Source organism: Lipotes vexillifer, unplaced genomic scaffold (genome assembly GCF_000442215.2).
Source record: "Lipotes vexillifer unplaced genomic scaffold, Lipotes_vexillifer_v1.1 scaffold39, whole genome shotgun sequence".
Taxonomy (NCBI): Eukaryota; Metazoa; Chordata; class Mammalia; order Artiodactyla; family Lipotidae; genus Lipotes; species Lipotes vexillifer.
The window spans coordinates 2,348,069-2,370,266 of NW_006787038.1; the positions used below are offsets into that span (position 1 = coordinate 2,348,069).

The following is a 22,198-nucleotide window of genomic DNA, read 5'->3' on the forward strand; positions in this document are numbered from 1 at the left end:
AATTTCCACGGGGTAAGGAATTTTGCTTTGCTCAACTTACCTCTAGGACAGTATGGTCTTAGGGCAGAAATTCAGCCAGTGGACACAACATCCTTCAGGGGCCAGACTTCCCGCCAATTAGGACTAAGCAAGGCAAGTATTTAGCTTTGAGCCATGCTGGGAATAAGGCAAGACAGTTTTTTAAAAGCCAGAATGCCCAGGTGTGTGTGGGATTGCTTACTGAGACCTATTCCAACATGCTCACTGCAAGACAAGTAACAGCTGACCTCATGGCATATTTTATAGTCTGCTGGGAGCCTTCAAATCCACACTCTTATTTGCTTCTTGAAACAGCCCTGAGGGGTAGGCAGGGCAGGTTCTATCATTCTCCATTTACAGATAAAGATAATGAGGGGTATAGAGTTCAAGTGAGCTACCCAAGGCCACAGACAAACCAAGTGTAGAGGCAGAATTCCTGGTTGTTTTGACTCCAAGTACAGTGCTCATTTCACTCTGTGTGTGTGTGTGTGTGTGTGTGTGTGTGTGTGTGTGTGTGTGTGTGTGTTTTTTTGTGTCTCTCGTGTGTGTGTGTGTTTTTAACTGTTTCTCCATTCTGGGATCTGACCTTGTGACCTTCTTGAATCATTAAGATTCCAGGTCAATCCTGACCCCCTGAAAGACCTTCAACAGAGGAGGCATCTTTTCTCTAAAGACAGCACCTGCCAAGAGGCATAGGTGATGAGTAAGCGTTTAGAGCATCAATTCCAGACCGGCCCCTGTGGCTTTCAGACCTACCACAGTCTCTTCTGTCTGATAGTCAGGAAAGGACCGTGCCCTTGGGCCCCTTCGCCCCTAGCCCACCCCAAGGCAGGCCGGGCTACAAGGGGAAAGGGGAAGGCCTCTCGCAAGACAGGACCGGCAGCTGCTTTCAGGTGAAAACCAGAAAGAAATCCCAGCCCCGCTGCTTTATTTTGGTTTAAAAATCAAGTCGGGTGACAATGGAAACTCTTTCCTTGCCTTGCTGTCCTCTCCTTTCTGCCCATGTTGACAGAAGACAGACCTGCTAATTCTGGCTGGGGTTTTTCCCTCCCTCGGCTGTTTTTCTCTTTTATCTTCATCAACTGAAGAGAGCTGTTCTGTCTTTCAGACTGCCGAAAGGTATCTGGGGTTTTGTGTATTTTTTTTTTCTTTCTTTCACATAATTCTGTGGGTCTTTTCCCAGATATGTATTTTCTCTCAAGTTAACTTCTAACTTGTTTAAGTTTCCGCCCATGTGACTTCCAGCGCGAGTTACCAGAAACCACAAGAGAGAGAGAGAGAGGGCACAAGCCCCAAAGCAAGCGACATGTCCCTGTGGGGAGCAGAGCCTCTGCACCCCAGAGTGAGGAGGCCGCTGGGGTCAGAGGTGGCTGCAAGGCGGGCTAGAGGAGGGCCCTGCGGAGGGGGGGTGGGCTGGTGGCCCGGGAGCAGTCAGGAAGGGAGGCCGGCTGGGGACAGGAGAACCCAGAGGCGCGAGGGGCTGCGTGGAGAGCCCGGAAGACTGCAGCCATGCCTCACAGCTCCGACAGCAGCGACTCCAGCTTCAGCCGCTCTCCGCCCCCCAGCAAACAGGTAGGGTCCTGCCTTCCCCTCCTCCTGCCTTCTGATTCTCCGGGGAAGGGCTGGGAGAGGGCCGGGCTGCCTGGGCCTTCCCCGGGAGCTGAGAGGCCAGGAGATGGCTGGTGGCAGGAGTTAGACTAAAGACACAGGATCTGCAGTGAAGCTGTGCATCTTGGCGGAGACCCTCGTCCTTCCACCCATCCTACCAAATTATGCCCTCCTCATCCCCCGATGGTGCGCATCGCCTCCACCTCACCTGGGGTCCCGCCCCATGAAGCTTTCGAGGAAGTCAAGAGGAGAATTAGCACCAAAGAACTCTGGTCTCTCAGAGGAAAGAGTCTACCTCTCTCCAAGGCAGCAAAATGAGAGGAGGAGTCTTAACACGGGCTACAGGCAGGCACACCCTGAATGCTAGATGGTTGCCCAGGAGACCGCCCGCAGGACAAGAGAGGAAAGGGATGGGGGTAAAGTAAAAGGCGGCAGAAGAGCAAGCTGAAAGGAGCAGGACCCCGTGCCAGCTCAGAGGATCTATCTTACCTCCTGGGCATGGCTACTGTTGCTAGCAAGGGTGGCGGAGAGAGGGCTGGGGGAGGAAGGAAATGAATCAGGAGATGTTTCTGGGGACTTGGAGACATTCCTTAGTAGCTCAGCTCAGCTCTGGGGAAAACAGAGAGATGAAGGTGGAGATTCTGGGAGCATTGGGAGTCTAGGTTGTGACTTCCACCTCAAAAGTTTTCAGCTTGAGGGTTGCCAAAAACAAGAAAACAAAAACGGGGGCACCCTGGCTGCCTTGCAGCTCCTGGGGCTTTCTCCTCACTACATCCCTCGACAGCCCTCTCGATAGGAAGCCCTCCAACTTTGTGGTTTAAAAACTGCATTCTTTCATTAGCATGGATATCCAGGAGGGCTTTCAAAATGCTGCAGCCCAAATACCAGTATGTAAACATATACTACAGCTTCTGTCATCAATATCCAACAGTAGAGCAGCAGGTAGGAAGGAGTCCTAGTGGAGACCTCTAGAGGACAAACAATCCAGTCCTCTGCTCAAAATGGTATCAGAGGGGTTCAGACTGCCTGGAAGTTTGTACTCTTCTTAAGAAGGAAATTACTCATGGCTTTCACGGAAACCTCGTTCCCCATCCCCCTTAGAGAAAGACCACTTCCTTCCTATCTAACCAATTACCCTCCGACTGCAATGGCCTGGAAGTATTGGGCACATTGGTGAGACATATGCTTGGTGGGCAGAGTCTTGCCCGAGGAACTGTGGCCCTCTAGCCTGTGGGGACATGAGAGGGGACAGGGCAGAAGGTACAGAAGGGTTTCACTCAGATTCCCCCACCTACCCTGCAGCATCTGGGGGAAAGCCGGAGCTAACCTCTCGGCCCAAGTAGAGCACATGCCCGTCTGTGGGGTGCACTTAGAGAACACCCAAAGTTCCCTGTGTCCTCCTAAGCACCCATCCACTATCTGCCACGGCCAGGAAATCTCCACCATTAAAACTGTTCTTGGTCTCCAGTTTGTACTAGGCATTGTGCTCAGGGCCATGGGGGATATCAAGGTCACTGAGCATAATGAAGGGAATGCAGGGGAAGAAGAGGCGGATCTGGGATGGGGACCTCAGTCCAGGGGCACAGCAGAAGACACAAGGGGTACAAACCAGGAAGGTAGCGGTGGCAGGGGCGGGGGTGGCTTGGAAAGGCATCAGACTTAGCATTGGAAGATGTAACTCTCAGATTACTGTGAGCTCTTGGGCAAACTCTTTGAGCCTCAGTTTCCCCCACATATAAGATGGAAATAATCGTATCAACTTCACAGAATTGGGGAATTCAACAAGAGCACCTCTGAGAAAAGGCACTTGCACAGAAGCTAGCACACAGTAGGTACTTAACAGAGTTTTGGAAAAAAAAAAAAAATAGCAAGAAGGTTCTAGGCCAAAAGTGAGAGGGTGAGGGTGGAGCAGACCTGAAGAGGAGAGGTGATAAAATACACTTCATCGCCTTAACCATCTTTTTCCAAATACAGCTCTATTGAGTTCTCAAGCTCTTTTGCCCTCTTCCTGTGTCTTTTGGCCAAAGTTATAGAGACCTAAGAGAGTGTAACAGAGTGTGGAGAAAAGTTCCCTTTTGGGTTCAGCCTTTTGGTAAATAGGGGGGTGGATGGGCAAGTAAAGATGAAGAAATGGAAGGGTGGACAGCAGGATATCAAACACCATGAGAGCCTGCCTCCACTCAGAAGAGAGGGTTAGACTCCCCTAATTCTCATCATCTCTGCTTCCCAGGACTCATCTGATGATGTGAGAAAAGTTCAGAGAAGGGAGAAAAATCGAATTGCTGCCCAGAAGAGCCGGCAGAGGCAGACACAGAAAGCTGACACCCTCCATCTGGTGAGTGTTCAGACCTTTCTTCACCCTCTTGAGCCGTAGGCGTTGCTCCCCACCGCCTGTGGACTCCTGGACCATAGCTTTGAGTCTGCCTGCGTGGGGATATGTATGTGGGGGAGTCAGTGGAGGGATGCAGGTGAGGCGGGGAGGGGAGGCTCTCCTGCGAGTGCATTGAGAAGATTCCATAACAGGGGGGCCAGGAGGCTGAAAGAGAAATGAGTGCCAAGAGGGCACGAGGAGTAAAGGAGCTGAGTGTGGGCAGCCCAGAGGCTGGTGGAAGGCAGATCTACCTGCTCAGAGATGGGGTAGAGCCTGAGACAGCTCCATCCTTCATGAACCCAGAGAGCAGAAGGCAGGACTGCCTTTGGGAGGAAGGTAGAAGGTATAGAGGAGCCCATTGTCCCACAGTGCTAGGAATACATATAGTCCCATCCCCTGGGAGGCCAGTTGGGCAGCCACCCTGAGGTCTGCATTTGGGACAAGGAGGTCCACAGAGTGCTGTACCCCATACCTCTTTTCTGAACATTATTAAGGTTTGATTTCAAAATTTCTATTTTGATGATATCCCAAGGGGTCTGTGAAAGATACAGTTTCAGGTGCACGTATCTGGGATGGTCACCATCCTGGTTGAGTTGCCTCCAGTCTCACACTTTCTAGGGAAGCCCTGATCCCTGGCTTGAGCAGGGGCCTTGGGTGATCTGAGCTGCATTTCTCCCAGCAGTCCAAGATCCTGGTCAGTGTTTCTAAATTCTGGCTGTGTGCTTCATAAAGCAAAGCTTCCTTCTCATCTCCCACACCTTACCACCCCTTCTCTCTTCGCTCTGCCCCTCAATTTGCTCCCTGTTCGACCAGCTCTTATTTCACTGACTCCTTCCTCTTCTGTCCCTTCAGCCCTTCCTCTGACAACTCTGCCTTCTCGTCCCTCCTCCTGAGCCGTTCCCAAACCTCTGGCATCCCAGTAATTCATTCCAATGATAAAAAGGGCAATTGACACCAAAAATGAATATGCTTATGGTTATTTGAAAGATTAGTCTGGTAATTGGCCAGTTAAAGAACAGTTGTTTTATTCCTATCAAGAAAAAGTAAGATGTAGTTTTAGGTAAAAAGATGCTGCTTTTAGCTTTGTAAGGAAGCAGAGAGCAGGCTGCACCAAGATCTCTGATTGGATGCTCGTGTTTCATTTGAAATGTATTCAACATGTCTTCCATTGCATACTAATGTAGTTTTATGTTCATGAATATTTGTTGAATTGAAAGAAAGAATGAATGAACACCAAGTCTGTTCTTCTCTTTGATAACTGTGATCAGTAGTCTAAATGTTAAGTTGGTGGTGGCCCTGCTTCTTATATGTTCTCCATGATTTCATTATGGCTTAGGGGCTCACAACACTCCAGTTTACTATTTTAAGCTTGAAAATCTATGATCACTCACTTGTCTCCATCACAGTCTGATTCTAATTCAGTATTCTTTGGAGCAAGCAAATGAACAAATAAATAGAAATTAGTAAGGATAAAACCTACCTTTTTGTAGAAGTCGACAATGTCCCAAGACTGGAAATATGCTATAAGCTTTATAACTTTGTAATATTAAAAAAAAACAACCCTGGAAACTAAGTATAGCTCAGCAGTGCCATAGTTTGAAGCCCAGCTCTGCCATTTGTTATCCGTATGACCCACTTTAGACCTTAGAGATGTTCTTAACCTCCCTTAGACTCAGTTTTCTTATTAGGAAAATGGAACAGTAACTACCTACCTCATAGAGATAGTGCATATAAAAAGGTCAAGCGTCAGTCACTGACATATCATAAATATTCAAAAATTTTGAGGATAATAAGAGTAATATTAATAATAGTTATTATTAGAAGAAACCAGATAATCACAACTAAGATTTTATGTATATGAATTTATACTTATATATAAATCACAGGATCTCAGGGCTGAAAGATTTCTTAAAGGCTGGAAAGTTCAGACACACGTTTGATGCTTGAGACTCTCTACAACACCCTCCGGAAATGGTCCCCGGTGTATTGGTCACTTCTAGTGATAGAGAGCCCCCTGCCTCCTAACAGGAGCAGAGGACTCTTCCTTATCTCGAGCTGCACCACTGTCTCCCTGGAAATTCAACCCCCTGGTCTTCCTTCAACCCCTTGGGGACGTATCAGTGAGGGTGACATGTATGTTTCTTTACTGTGGCAAGGTTTTCAACACTAACTAATCTGTCTCTCTTTGCAAGACAAGAGTTAGAACCGGAAGATTTAGCCCATCTGATTATACTAGTCATGGCTCTATTGGGATAATCTCTGGGGGTTGGGGGTCCCTGGAGCCCCCAGTCATGTAGTCACCGCATCCACACTCAAACCCCCAGCCTCAGTCTCTAGAATGTTTGCATCTTTCCCACACCTGGACACAAACTCCTCCCCACTCCTTTCTTTTGAGCACCCCGGCACTCATCTTCACTTTTTGCCCAGTGAGTAGGACACCTCAGAGTCTACGCAGCAAGCCTGAGGGTTGCAACCAATGAGACTTACGTTTCTTGACTTTGGGTAGAAGCTTTTGGCAGCAACAGGTAAATCTGCCACCATCAAACAGAGGGTTTGGTTGTGATCTGAAATGTTCATTTCCTTTCAGACAACAATCACCCATCTTCTGCATCCATTATCCTCTTAATTATGTTTGTGATTCAGGTAGAAAACCTTCTACTTTACCACCAGCATTCTTAAGGTTGGGTGCTTGGTTTGCTCTTCACTCCTTTCTGTGCTTGTCCACATGCTGAGGCTCTGGAACCATTCTCTGGCCCTCAGACATAGCCATAGGTCTCATCTACAAGACATTAAAGACCAGGGTTTAGAAATTACTGAGCGTACAGTACCAATTTTGTGTTAGTGTGCTAGCCTCATATATGCTGGGGTAAACATTGATTTCTCGGTTTCAACTTTGTCACTGTTATCTCTCTTAAAATACCAAAAGAATTATCCTGTTTCTCTAGTGAGAGTGTGGGATACCTATTATTTAACATTTTCAGTATCTATCTTATAGGTGGTTTACACCAAAACACTGTATATTGATTGCTTTTGAAATAGCAGAGTAGGGAAGTTGCTGCATTCAGCAATGTGTTTAACCTCATGCCAATGTTATAACATCTCTGGCCTTGACTATCCCTCACATAAACCGAATCAGGTGCTTCTTTTCTTACTTGTGATTATCAACAAAGTCCACATTCCGTGGGGTTTTTTTGCTTTGTTTTTGTCTTTTTTGTCCGCACCTCGCGGCATGCGGGATCTTAGTTCCTGGACCAGGGATCGAACCCATGACCCCTGCAGTGGAAGTGAGGAGTCCTAACCACTGGACCACCAGGAATTCTCCCGCATTCTGTTTTAATTCTCTTTTGGTTGGTGTCTCAAACAGCACTCATCACACTCAGTTCCTTTTCTCCCGCAGTCAACTATAGAGTCCATTAGGCATAGTTTAAAGGCATTGATTAAAGGAGAAGGTCATATCTTGACCCGTTCACTTTCAAAAGATATTAGTAGCTAATAAGTGTATCCAAGATAATCAGCTGAAAAACTAAGAAAAATAATAGGAATCCAGTCAGCTTTCAAAGTTAACACAAAAAGTAATAACTTTTCCTAGGCAAATTAGATTAGAAAATTTAATAGGAAGAAAGATTCTGTTTATAATACCAAGAACAGCAAATGGAAGGAAGGAGTAAATTTAACAAAAAATATGCAGGGTTTAATTTTTTAAACTTCAAAATTATTCTAAGTGATTAAAACAACACTCAAATAAATGGAAAGATATACCTTATGTAAAGATAGCAATTTTCCTTAAGTTAATTTAGAAATTGAATTAATTTAATATGATCTTAATAAACTAGGATTTTCTGGGTATTGGAGGAAAACGAAATTAGCTATTCTAAGTACCTGGAGGAAAATAACCATGTGAGAGTTTCCAGGAAAATTCTAAAGAAGGAGGGTAATTAGAGACGATTAGCTGAATAAGATATTAAAGTGAATTACAAATATAGATTTCAAAGCAGTGTGGAAAAGACAAAACATTGGACAGAATAGAACACAGAAATAGACCCCCAAGCAAGCTCAAATTTAAGACCCCAATACATATGTCAGTTGCTAAGACACAAGTACAGATGCAAAATGTCTAGGATGGCATTTCAAACCAGAGAGAGAAAGATGAATTATTCAATAAATAGTGTAGGGACTAAATAAATAGGGACAACTGGCTAGTCATTTGAAGAAAAAAAAAAAAAGGTAGAGTCTTCATTTCTTATACAACACACACATAGATTAAATGTGGGAAAAGATTAAAGAAATTTGAAAAAATTAGCATTAAAAATATTTATCTTGGAATGAAATCTTTTCCGGATAAAATGCAAAACCCTGAAGCCATAAAGGGAAAGACTGATATATATTACCTTTATACATAAAAAGTGAAAGTGTCTATACAGCTCAAAGTACCTAATATGCAAAATCAAAGGCAAGTGAAGACTGGGAAAAATACCTGCAACACAAATGACCAAAAAAGGGCATATTTGCTTAATATATGAGAGCTCTTATGAACAAGAAAGCGCTCAACAACCCAAAAGAAAAAATGAGCGATAATTAGGAATAGGCAATTTACAGAAAGAGAGAAATAAATGGCAAATAAATATGGAAAAGGTGCTAGACCTTACTTAGTTAGGGAAATGACAAAGCAACAGTTAGATCCCCTGCCAGATTGGCAAAGACAAAAAATGTTGCTAATACACCATGTTGCCAAGGTGATGGATAAGCAGGTACAACCACACACTACTAGGAGTCTAAGTGGGTACAGGAGTCTAAGTGGGTACAGCTCCGTTAGAGGGCAATTTGACCATGTCCATCCAAATTACAAGTGCACATACACTGTAACTCGGCAATTTTACATCTAGGTGTCTGTTTAGAAACATACCCACAGCTTGCACAATTATGTACATGTAAAGATAATCATTGCTGCATTGTTTGTCATAGCAAAGACTGGAAACTAGCTAAATATTCATCAGTAAGGGACTCAAATAAACTATCGTTTGTTCATTCAGTGGATACCACGAAGGTGTTAAAATAACGAGTTATATCCAGATGTGCTAATCTGAAAAGATTATCTATACTCTTAAGTGAAAAAGTATGAGTATGGTATATAGTTTTCTCCCATGCATATTTTTAGTAAAAAGAAAAACATATGTGCATAAACTTTAAATTTTTCAAATAGGTTTCCCCCCAAAATTGCTAACGATATATATTTCCGAAAAGTAGGACAAAAGGTCTAAAGCAGGAGAGAGATACTTTGCATTTTTTTTAACCTTTTTATATAGTTTGGATGTTTTTATCATGTGCTTTTATTTTTATAATGTAGATATTTAAATTCCCAATATCGATCATTATTACATATGCATTAGGATGATCTCTTTTCTAATTTGATTTCAAACATTGAATAGTCTTCCACTGTGACATTTTATCCCTTGAACATCCTACATAAATATCTCAGTCCTTTGGGACAACCAACTGTCAGCTGGGATTTGTAATGAGTAATCCTAAGGTCTCCAGCGCTAGTAAGAGATGACAGACCAGTTTCATTTGTGTGGTTATCCTGGTAATTGTAGGATATCTCTGGTGCCTTGGAGCAGGAAGGATTTTGAGTCTGTATCCCAGGTTAGTGGGAGAGGTGAGATCAGTTGAGAAGCTTTGTTCATGAAAAGGCTAAAAGTAGAGGGGGTGGTGGGCAGACAGTAATATTAGCCCAGAGCTGTGATGTTGACAAGTCAGACCTGGCCTTGAGGATGGAACTGGAAGAAAAGTACAGTAACAGGGCCAAATCTGGAGCTGGAACTTCAGGTACTTATATGGGGGTAGGACAGGTGCTTGCCTGGGGCTGGCTCCTGAAGGAGTCTCACATTAGTTTAAAAAAAGAAAAAGATTTACAGGTTCCAGGGTAGATCTTTAATGCCATATATAACAAACATCATGAGTGTAAATTATGCCTGAAATTAAGCTGATGCTGTGAGAAATAAGGTATTTACAATTGGAGGAAAACTGAGTAATGGAGGAAATGAAGCTCAGCAAAGATGTTAACTTCCTGGGCCTCCTTAGAAGGAGACACTCTTGCTCTTGGTTTTCTGGGAAGGCCTGGGAGAGAAGCCTGTTCATGGTGCTTTTTCATTCCGTCAGTTTTCTTCTCTTTCTGGGAGACCATGCCATAAGGTTTATTGGCATAGAGAAATCACAGGTAAAATAAAATAAAATAAAACAAAACAAAAAGCTAGAAAGTATGTTTTAGCTAGTCCCACCCTAAAGAAGTTCAGTGTAAAATCAGTGAACTTTCTGTGGAAAAGAGCCATTTCTCTTGGGCCTCTATTGCTATGAACTTCTTTTTATTAAAAACATATTAATTGTATTAGGTTAAGTAACTTGTCTGAGGTCATACATCTTGTAACTATGTCTGTCTGACTGAAGAGCCCATCTTCTAACCACTAGGCAACACAGCCTCTTCCTTTGGACTCACATGAAGATGTATTCATCTTCCCTAACTGATCCTCCTTGAATCTCTTCCTGAATTTTTTTTCTCTTGTTCTTTAAGCAACATCTTCCAAAGTTGACACTTTTCCTCCTCCATCATTAGGCCTAGTCGAGAAATTAATGATGTCTCTAAGCAATAGATTGATATAGCCATTGAGACCATTTTTAAATAAAGCTGTGTAGCAATAACTATTAACATCTTGCTCTTTGGTGCAGCAATTCCACTTACAGGAATTTGAAGAAACAATGATGCACAAAGATGCTCAATTCATCATTATTTGTGAACAGTAAACACTTTATCAATACTATAAAATTGGACATATACCCAACTACTGGAGATTAAGTATATTATGACACATTCATATGCTAGAATTTTATGCTGGCAATAAAAATGACTAAGTGGATCTGTATTTATCAACATAGAAAGATGTCAGTTACATAGCACTGAGAGAAAAAGCAAGTGACAAAGTGTATGCAGAGTATAATCCCATTGATGTAAAATTTGTGGTTTGGGGGGGCATGTTTGCATGCATAAAGAGACGTCTGGAAGAACATTCTCCAAAATGATAATAACGGTTATTTCTGAGTGGTTGAATTTTGAATAGCTCACCTTATTCCTGGTACTTTTCTGTAATTCTTTTTATTGTGATGAATGTATGCCATTTAAAAAATCAGAATAAAAAATTAGACTATTCTCATTTGGGAAGGAAAAACACACTAAGGAATTCACCAGCCCTAACTGCTTGTCCTACTGACAATGGGTCAGTATGGTTATGGTCGGGAGGCATGTTTGAAAGGAGGCCAGCTTCTCACCAGTCTTGGCATTATAAGGAATTTCTGTCTAAATGGGATTACATGTCCCAGGTCAGAAACTGACGGCACCCATTCAGCTGAAGTCTTCATGAAGCTGTTCTCAGCAGCTACCAAACTACTTTCTCTTGGAAAGGATGAGGGAGTCTCTCTAAACCCCAAGCTGCTCTGGGGTTTTCCTTAGTCTCCAATGTAGGACTAGGTCTGGCCCTCTGAGTCCTAAGGGGTTCCATAGATTGACTCCACAGGACAAAGTCCCCTTTAGATTGTGGGGTATCTGTATAGGATCCTGCCATGGGTCCACATGGTAGCTTGTGGAGGGAATAACAAAAACTATAGTCATACCCTGTTCTTGATGGAATTACAGAATTAAAAGGAAACTCAGAGATACTCTAGGTCACCCTCTGCTGTGTTACCAGTGAGGACACTGATGTCTTCCTTAAGGACATCCAAGAACCCAAACCTCTTGCCTTCCCACCTCTTGCTTTCGTTTTTGTGCCACTTTGCTGAACGGGACTTTGCTTGGCAGATGGTGTTGCCCTCACATGTCCTTTTGCAAAGGGTGAGCCAAGAAGTAAGCCATTAACTAGGACACGTAAACAGCCTAGGCACTCTTCAGCAACAAAACCCAAGCACACAGCAAGAGACAAAAGAGGCAGAGAGTCCCAGGCTGAGAGGGGCTAAGTTTAAATGTTCCTTTATTTAAAAAAGGTCTTAAAGTTGTAATCCAAAATCAAAAGGACAATGACATATTGGGGGAAATATTTGTGTCAAATTAAATAAATTCAGATTTAATATTTTCTTTTTTAAAGAAGTTTTTTGATGTGGACCATTTTTAAAGTCTTTATTGAATTTGTTACAGTATTGCTTCTGTTTTATGTTTTGGTTTTTTGGCCATGAGGCATGTGGGATCTTAGCTCCCCAACCAGGGATTGAACCTGCTCCCCCTCGCACTGGAAGTTGAAGTCTTAACCACTGGACCGCCAGGGAAGTCCCCTTGATTTACTATTTATACTATAGAAAGAACATTATTTTTAAGAAAAACATCAAGACTCCAATAGATAAGTGGGCAAAGGCTATGAACAGAAAGCTTACATAACATTTTTTCCTACCAAAATGAAAATAACCCAATTTTCTATTCTGATTGTGCAAACAATATACACTATGGATTTTTCAACCTCAGCAATATTGACACTCTGAGTTGGACAACTCTTTGTTGTGTATGTGGGAGGGGGTTGGCCCCCTGCACTGTAAGATGTAAAATCTACCCACTAGATGCCAGTAGCATGACCTCACCCCTCTAGTTGTGAAAATCAAAAATATTTCTAAATCTTCCCAAATGTTCCCTTGGGGGGCAAAATTGTCCTTGGTTGAGAATGCTGTACTAGCGAATAGACATGCAGAAATCTTATTCTTGGTAATTGATAACTTGTAACATTAAAATGAAATTAAGAAACCTTCAAAAAGTTAGTTGGCAAAATAAATTATTTAAAATTACAACACCTAAATCCCAACGAAGTTGTAGTAAAATTAATATATACATTCACTGCTGATGACATTGTATATATTACATAACCCTTTTACAGCAATACTTACATGAACTGGAAGATGTTCACTGCAGCATTATTTATAATAGCAACCAAAATGTCCAGCATTAGAAAGCCATGTTAAGTAAATTGTGGATCATCTATTTGTTGATGTCACCATTAAAAGAATAATTATGGTGATTTTTTAAGTATGACAAAATTATGACAAAAAGGAAAATACAAATTGTATATGTACTCTGAGATTTTATAAAAATAAGTATCCATGTTCGTTAAAAAGGACAAGATGGCAACATATACAAATGAAAAGAGTCAAGTTTAGAGGACTGTGATCATGGGTGGGTATACTTTTTAAAAAATATCTTTAGTTATACTGTATATTTTTTATTTAAAAACATAAAAAAAGATCAAATAGAGCGCTGAGTGAATTCTGATAGAAATTGAGGATGAGAACAGAGAGCGTATCATTGAGTTAGAATTTGGGGGGCAGGCTTTGGTAGGAGATCTTATCATTTATCATCCAAATAGGAACACTTTTGAGTGAAAAGAGTCACTAGTAAAAATTACACTGGGATGATAGCTATGAACTGGGACTGTCCCAGTAAACATCTGGTCACGCTAGATTTAGGGGAACCAAGGAGGGTGACCTAAAGCTCTTAGGAAAATTCAAGAGTAGTAATAAATTTCAGAGCCAAGCAGAGGGGGCTAGATTCCTGGTACCAAAATGCAATTTCCTGCACTAGATAACCCTGTAACTAACATATTTTCCAGGTACTCAGCTGGCACAAGATTATGCCTTATTGCTAAGAGTTTGGGGAGGTCCTGAAAATGACAAAAGCAAAGGCCATATTCCTAGTACTAGAGCTCACGTCAGCAGAAATGATTCATTCTGCTGTACAAGTATATGTGAAATGCCTCCTACAGGCATTTTTTCTAGGAGCTGCGAATTCAGCTGGGACAAGACAGATTAAGTCCCTGATTTCAGGGACCTTATGTTCAACCAGAAGTCAGACTGGAAAATCAACTGACCAATCGTTGTTTATTATTTCACTAATCACACAAAGGGAAGAGGGCTTTGAAGAAAACCAAATAGTGCAATATTGACAGTGACATAGGGACAGGGATGGGGACAGTGATCAAGGAGGGTCTTTCTGAGACCCTGACATTTGAGATCAAATACGAGTCAAGAGAAGGAGCCTGGGAAGATCTGGGGAAAGGATGTTCTCTTGCACAGACTTCAGGCCAAACTGTGAGGGGCCTGTCAGGGTCAGAAAGATGCCTTGTGGGGCCTGGGACTGTGAGAGCATGAGGAGGAACTCAGAAACAAAGGCCACTGTGCTGCAGGGAGCAGGAACCAGATTGGGGGTGGGGGGTGGGTGGAGGGTCAACAGAATGAATTCAAATTCAGTGGGGACAGAGTGGGGGCAGATATGTCTGAAGCTAAATTCTGATCTACAAAATGGGAAGCAATTACACCTCACTGGGCTGTTTGAGAGTTAATGAGAGCAAATGTAAAAACAAAGCAATAGTGCATTTTTTGTCTGTTTGGCATTGGAGAGAAGACTTTATTTGTTTGCTTAATGCAGAGAGGCTGGCATTTTCCTATAAATCAATCAGGTAAAGATATCAGATGTATTATCATATATGAAAACATATACCCTACTTTCCAGTTGTTTATATGAACTTTAAGAACACAAAGGGACTTCCCTGGTGCTCCGTGCTTCCACCGCAGGGGACACAGGTTCGATCCCCGGTTGGGGAACTAAGATCCCACATGCCAAAAAAAAAAAAAGAACACTAACGGTTTCACTGGCTGGGCTTTTCACCACCACGGGTCAAGTCTCCTTTGCTTGGTATGGTTCAGACAGGTCAAGTTCAAGCCAGGGAAACTGTATGCAGGGTTCTCACAGTGGTGTGATTCTGCTGTCCCCACTCCATAGCTTCAGTTTGGGGAACAAAAGCAGGGGTTTGACTGGGCCTTTTTTAAGAAAATGAATATCTTACACTCACTTGTAACTATCCTAGAGTTAAAAGTAGAAGCTATAAAAGTACTTAAATGCTTGGTTAAGCACTCCCTGGGAAATTTCATGGACATCACAAACAGCAGACCCTTCAAATGCAGGTCTCAGATTTTAGTAAATTATTATAGACTCCAAGTTGGCAGTCAAGCAACATGATTTTACTGAACACCTACTATATGCCAGGCACAGTCCCAGTCACTGAGGACAAAACAGTGAAGACAAGGATAGCTCCCGTCCTCATGGAGCTCAACAATCTAAAGGACAACTAATTTGATAAAGTTATCATTAATGAGATTCCAATAAGTGCCCTACCTCTCACCTTTCCGTAAGAATGAACTATCCTGGGCTACTTGAAATTTTCACCAAATATGATTCTTTGCCTTGAACAGTCATTAACTTGTTTTTTTGTTTTTTTGTTTTTTGCGGTACTAGGGCCTCTCACTCTTGTGGCCTCTCCCGTTGCGGAGCACAGGCTCCGGACACACAGGCTCAGCGGTCATGGCTCACGGGCCCAGCCGCTCTGCGGCATGTGGGATCTTCCCGCACCGGGGCACGAACCCGTGTCCCCTGCATTGGCAGGTGGACTCTCAACCACTGTGCCACCAGGGAAACCCAGTCATTTACTTTTAGAAAAAATTTTTGACTTAGAAATGTCCTCCTCCTTTAAAGTTCTTTATATTATAGTTATATTATTCATACTATGTTATACAATAAAATTATTTAATAAAATAAAAATATATAAATATATAACATATGATATAATAAATTTAACAAAATCAAACATTGTATATATTTATAGTTATATTATTTTAAAGAGGAATCCACTATGAGCATAATTGTCAAGCTAGTTGCTCATTAAGTTCACCTGGGAAGTGTTTTTTAATCTTGATGCCTGAGACCCAGTCTGGAACAATTAAATTGGAACCTGTCAAGGGTGAAATCGAGGAATTAAGATTTTTTTTTTTTTTTTTTTTTTTGCGGTACGCGGGCCTCTCACTGTTATGACCTCTCCCGTTGTGGAGCACAGGCTCCGGACGCGCAAGCTCAGCGGCCACGGCTCACAGGCCCTGCCGCTCCGCGGCACGTGGGATTTTCCCAGACCGGGGCACGAACTCGTATCCCCTGCATCGGCAGACGGACTCTCAACCGCTGTGCCACCAGGGAAGCTCCAGGAATTAAGATTTTTTAAAGCTCTTCAGGCAACTGCAGTGTACAGCCAGGGTTGAGAATCAGGGAGCAGTGACATTTGAAGCCTGTCAGGTACATGTAGTAGAATTTGTGGCGTGAATTTGGGGCAATTTTGTGGGTATATACCCAGACAGTCTGTCTCAGAGGCCCGGCAGCTTAAAACAAAACAAACAATTCAAACCTTGATGTTGATGGCAATTATTAGTTGTTTGTTTTTCAAAATTGGACTTGCTAGTGATAACCTTTCTAACTTGAGGTATCAGTCCGGATTGCATTCTGCTATGAGTTATAGAAAAACTATTAAACAGAGGCATCAACAACTCACCATTTGTATTTTATATTTTTCTCATATACTAAGAAGTTCAGAAGTAGACAGTCCAGGGATAGTGCAAGGGTGTCATCAAAGAACCAAGCACAGCTGTCTCTCTGCACAGCCATCCTCAGTATGTGGATGAGCTTTCATCCTCAAGGCTGCAAAATGGCTGCTGACCCTCCAGGCATCAATCCGTGTCCAGGGAGGGTAGCCTTTGTCTGGTGAATCTCTGCCTTTTTCCCTGAGGAGAGAAGCTAGTCCCCTCCCTTCCTACCCCCTGCCCCCCCCCGCCTTTTCTGCTTATGTCTTATTGGTTAGACTCTGTCACATGGTCATACCTACCTGCAGGGGAAGCTGGGTAACTGAGGAATTCTTTTCCCAGCCTCTCTAGAGGAAAGCAGGGGGAAGGAGTTTGGAACAGATATTGAGTGAGCCAACCTATAGTGTTTCTCACACACGAGGTCAATGAAATCATAGCCCTGAAAGCCAAAGAACAGGAGACAGGAACCCAGGCAGGGGCCTGAGGGGCATGGCTGATGTGGCTAAACATCAGTGGATGATGAGGTGCTGACGGCCCTGGAGCTTCAGCTTTCAGGTATGAAAGTGAAGATTTCTCCAGAATTATTCAGTGCAAAGACCTGTGGTTTAGTGATTCCTCTTCTCTTCTCATCCGGTGAGGAACAGGAGTTGGAGTTAATTTCCCCAGGATTCAGGGGAAAGGTAGGCATAGATCCTACTATGGCTTGGGATGTGCCCTACCTCTCAGTTCACAGACTCCTCCAGGAAAGCTGAGCTCCACACTATGTCTGCATGGGGGACAGGGGTAGGAAACTGCTGGAGACTGAACAAATAACTGGGTGTGAGGGACATGAGCCTGACACACTACTCTAGCATTGAAGTGTGGGTGGGAGCTGAAAGGTCACCTTGCCAATAAATGACTGCATGTTCTGTTGAGGAGGAAACACACAGGGACTATTTTCACCCTTCTGGAAAGTGTGATTAGAAAATTCAAGGAGAAGGTCAAGGCACAAACCAGAACTGGCAGGAAGGAGGACCAAGCCCTGCTCAGAAGGCCTGGAGAGTCCCTGCCAGAGCCTTGGGTCAGGGCCTGTCCTCAGCCTTGGTCCCAACTGGCTTCCCTGTGGGTAAGGGACCCACCTGGGGATTCCCCATCATTCAAGCGCTCTACAGTGACCCACTACTTGGCCCCTCCACTAGGGAATTTCCCAGAATGTTCCCACACCCCCAGAAGCCTCCTCCTTAGCCACCCCCAAGCTGCTTGTGGTTCCTGGTAGGGGTGGCATCAAGTAACCTCACAGGTGAGTGTGAATTGTGAACATTAGCAACTCAATTTGCGCGAGGCAGGGAAAAGAGGGAAGATGAAATTGGAAAGTCAACCAGGCTGAGGCCTCACAGGAGATAATTACCAGATATCATAAGATTTAAACAGACTTCAAAGGCAAGAGAGGATGGTGGGCACAGACTCTGAAGCCAGACTGTCTCAGTTCAAGCACTGGTGCTGCAACTGACAAGCTGTGTGACCTTGAACAAGTTACTCAACTTCTCTGTACCTTAGGTTTTCCTCTTCTGTAAGATGTGGCTAATAATATTATCTACCACATAAGATTGTTGCAAAGATTAAATATAATGATAATTGTAATTATGTAATTGGGCACATGGTAGCACCCAATAAATGTTAGTTATTATTAAATCAAACTGGATTATTCTTTTAAAATTTTGGTTTCTACTAATCTTCCTCATATAAATTGAGTCTATGTACCTCTGCTCCCAACACACCTACCCCTTCCCAACAGGTAGAGGCCCTGGTTGGCTAATATACACAGGTAGTCAATCTAAAATCTGAAATATTTGAGTTGCAGAGGGCTTGGAGATCTTCTAATCCTGTGGTTTTCAACATTCACTGCACATTAGAATCCCCTGGGGAGCCCTTAACAACCCAATGCCCAGGTGCACCCAGACGGATTAAATCAGAATCAGGCATCAATACTGTTAAAACTTTCCAGGGATCCCACTGATCCCAGCGTGTGACCAAGGCTGAGAATCATTGTGTTGGTCCAGTCTTCCTGTTTTAAAGTGAGGCAACTGGGGCTCAGAGTGGGAAAGGGAGTCACCGAGGGTCACCCAGCCAGGACCAGGACCAGGACCCCTGTCCACAGTTAACTGATGGAGCCCACCATTGTCATGTATTTCGGACCTCACTGTGCATCTGGGGAAGGTCTGGCCCCGAGCCAACCCTCTCACAGAGTAGCTGGACAGGAGATTCCCTCCCAACTCAGGTCAGGAGGCGATGATCAGCTCTGTGATTGGAAGAGTGTAACCAACTCAGGGTTCTTGGACTGTGTTTAAGGATCACCCAGAGCAAGACCCAGCTTTCTCTTGGAAGGCTACTGATCTTAGTGACCTTCAGAGACCCTGAGTCATGAAGACTCTCAGGAGAAGCCATGGGTGTGTTAAAAAGAGCATAGGGCTGAGGATGGGAAAGCCCTGAGCCCAGCCCTGCTCTGCACCCACATGGTTATGGGGCTTTGGATCAATCACTCAAAGTTTCTGGCCCTCTGAGAAAGTAGGTGTCTTGAGGTGAATCTATAGCCCTTTGTCCTAGCAGCTGCTGCCACCAGCCTGTAATAATTTTGGGGGGTATGTGCAATTGGTTTGTCTCAGGGTCTCAGTTGGCCTCATCTGTAAAGTAGGGATAATAGCAGCTGGCCTTGCATAGCCACCTCAGAGGGTTACTGTGAGGAGCCTGAAGTGCCTAAATGAATTCCGAAAAGTAAAAAGCAGGTTACTTGGAAGCCCAAGGGCAGGCCCACCCCTCCCGTATCATAGAAGACATGCATGTTAGAAGCCAAAATTTACTTTCTAAACATTACTTTCCTTTTCCCCTTGAGTTCTTGGTTTCCAGCCCCCACTAGGAATTTAGGGGGAAATTAGAGGGGTGTGATCATGGTACCTCTGGGTCAAGAGCTGCTCCCACGGCCACCTTTGCCATCTGTCCCTGTGTGAGAGCCCCTTCCACAGCATGACGGCCCCAGGGAGGGTCAGAGTGGACCAAGCAGTGGCAGGTGGGCATGTGGAGGGATGAAAACCCCAGATCAGCCACTTCCTTCTGCAAGCGAAGTCAAACTCTTCCTCCGCTAAGTGTCTGGCTGGCGGCAGGTCCCCTGGGCTGGCAGTACTGCCTTCTCTGGGGCCCTGGCGGGAAGTGGCCTTGCTTCCCAAGGTAAAGACAAGTTTCTTGTCACAGTTGGCTGTTTTCTACTTAGAGGCGGTGGCGGTTATGAATGCTCTCCTAGTGCTCTGGGATCTCCCAGGGGGGCGGGGAGAGGGAGAGGAGAAAGCCAGGGCTCAGCAGGGCTCGCTGAGGGAGGAAGAGCCCGCCGTCACTTCCCGAAAGCTGGGCCGGCCTCTAGGCGGAGAGAAGGTCAGAGCGATTGGTCCCTGCGGCCCGCCTACCCCACCCCTCCCTTCTGCCTCGGGGTTTGCCCAGGCTCTTTGGAGCACAGAACTTACAGTAAATGTTGTCACCAGTGGAAACTCTCAGAGGGGGTGAGGAAAAGGGCTAGAGGAAGGGGCCAGGACTCCCGGCCCCCACTTCCCGTCTTACCAACACCCCCCAGTCTCATGTGTTGCTTTATCTTACCTTTTGGTAAAGAGGGGATGCCCTCTCTCTGGGACGTGCCCGGAAACAACCAAATGGTAAGATGAATGAGCCGGTCACACCCCACAGAAGCGGCAGCCCACGCCCCTGACTCTATCATCATGGCTGTTGGTATCCCAACTCCCCCACCCCATTTTAGAGATGGGGGTTTTCTCTGTACCGACCTAGGCACATTTTTCTAGCTCAGTGCCACATACAGGAAATGCCAGGCTGAGGCTGAGCACGCTCACACTTGTTCTGTACAAACGGATGGAATCTGGCTTGATGGATAAGGCCACATTCTCCTCTACCACTTAAGAAGAACCCCCAGGTGCATGGGTTAGGGCAATTGGCAGTGTAACTAGCTCTCATTAACCTGTAGCTCATGCTCCTGATGGATTATCTTTTTTTAAATTTTATTTTAAATTATTTATTTATTTATTTATGGCTGTGTTGGGTCTTCGTTTCTGTGCGAGGCCTCTCTCTAGCTGCGGCGAGCGGGGGCCACTCTTCATCGCGGTGCGCGGGCCTCTCACGATCGTGGCCTCTCTTGTTGCGGAGCACAGGCTCCAGACGCACAGGCTCAGTAATTGTGGCTCACGGGCCTAGTTGCTCCGCAGCATGTGGGATCTTCCCAGACCAGGGCTCGAACCTGTGTCCCCTGCACTGGCAGGCAGATTCTCAACCACTGCGCCACCAGGGAAGCCCTCCTGATGGATTATCTAAGGCAAATTTTAAATGTCAAGTTATCTCACATCTGCTCACTGCCCACTGTAATTCTGAGTCAACTTCTGGTCCAGCCGTTGATGTCATCAGGCAGCCAATCAACAAACACTTGAGTTCATACTCTAGGCCAGACACTTAATAAGTGCTTGAATAATTAAAATAAATTTATTACCATATTTAACATTAATATCTATTGTTTTCAAACTTGCCTGATCATCAAAATAATCTGGGGCACTTGTTAAAACTTCAGATTCCCAGAATTCCCAGAAAATCCCAAACCCACTGAGTTCAAATCTTTAGATTTGAGGAAGGGCCTGGAACTATATTTTTATCAGGCCCTCAGATTAATTCTAATGATACAGCAAGTTTGGAAAATACTAACCTAAGTGAAACAGAACTAGAAAAGTAAGATCTGGACTCCAAATATTAGGTCGCTTTTTGAACTGAAATATAATTTATTTGCATCTCCAGTGCCATTTTTCCTTCCTCTGTGGGTACCAATGAGTAGCCCAGAAGGTCTATCTGAGTCAAGGAATGTGAACCTTAAAATCACATTGGAAATGCAATTCCCCTGGGTTTTCTGAAGGTGGGATGGTTTTCCAGTAAATTTTAATTACCAGGGTGTCATTGTTGATTCATTAATGATGTGATCAGTAATCAGCACTCTTTACCCTGAGTTTTTCTGATTAGCATGTATCTGATGGTTCCCTTAAGCAACAGGGGAAAGGTGTTTCTGGAAGAAAAGGAAGCACAGGTGCTTGGGACACACCCAGGGTGCTACAGAACAAGCTGCTGGAAGAGCAGAAAGGCGTGGAATCAAACGCTGTGCTGGAGTTTGACTATTTAGAAAGACCCTAAACAGTCTAGAATCTGGGTGAAGTAGACAATTAACCATGGGCTCCATTTGTAAGACTAAATGCAAATGCTGGTAACGTTAGGAGAAGACACCGTATATATAACATAGAGAGGAAAAGAGTGAAATTAGTTTAAGACGGTCTCACAAACTTTTCGATTTTTGCTGGGCTCTGGCCTCCCAGCCGGTTTCCCTCGACATACACTTGCCGCTCTCAACGCTCGTACACACTCACAGAGATCTATGCATGTACACCTGCACACAAAGGAGCACACATGCAAATTCACGCACGCCTTCACACACACATCTCTCTTAGTTGGGACCATATGAAACCGCCATTCTTATAGGTCAAAAGAGACAAATATCAGCGATTTCATATGGTTCAGGCTAAAAGCTATGCATATACAGGCACAAATATACGCGTGCTACAGATGCACCCATCCACACACAGGACACATACAAATATATATGCACACGTGCACACTCGCATGTGCAGAAAAAATCACCGATGCCCTTCTCCATGGCCTGTGCTAGTGAAAATCTAACGCAGACTCCCGCTTCGCAACGCCCCCCCAGCCCGCCCC

General features: G+C 44.2%; 1 protein-coding gene across 1 annotated transcript in view; it reads left to right on the plus strand.

The window, feature by feature from the left end:
* Positions 1-1,282: 1,282 nt before the first annotated feature.
* Positions 1,283-22,198, plus strand: part of BATF (basic leucine zipper ATF-like transcription factor) — a 21,720-nt gene continuing 804 nt past the window's right edge. The window contains exons 1-2 of the mRNA XM_007459752.1: positions 1,283-1,590; positions 3,857-3,961. Of these exons, the coding sequence (XP_007459814.1) occupies positions 1,528-1,590; positions 3,857-3,961 (168 nt within the window). The 5' untranslated portion in view covers positions 1,283-1,527. The remainder of the gene's footprint in view (positions 1,591-3,856; positions 3,962-22,198) is intronic.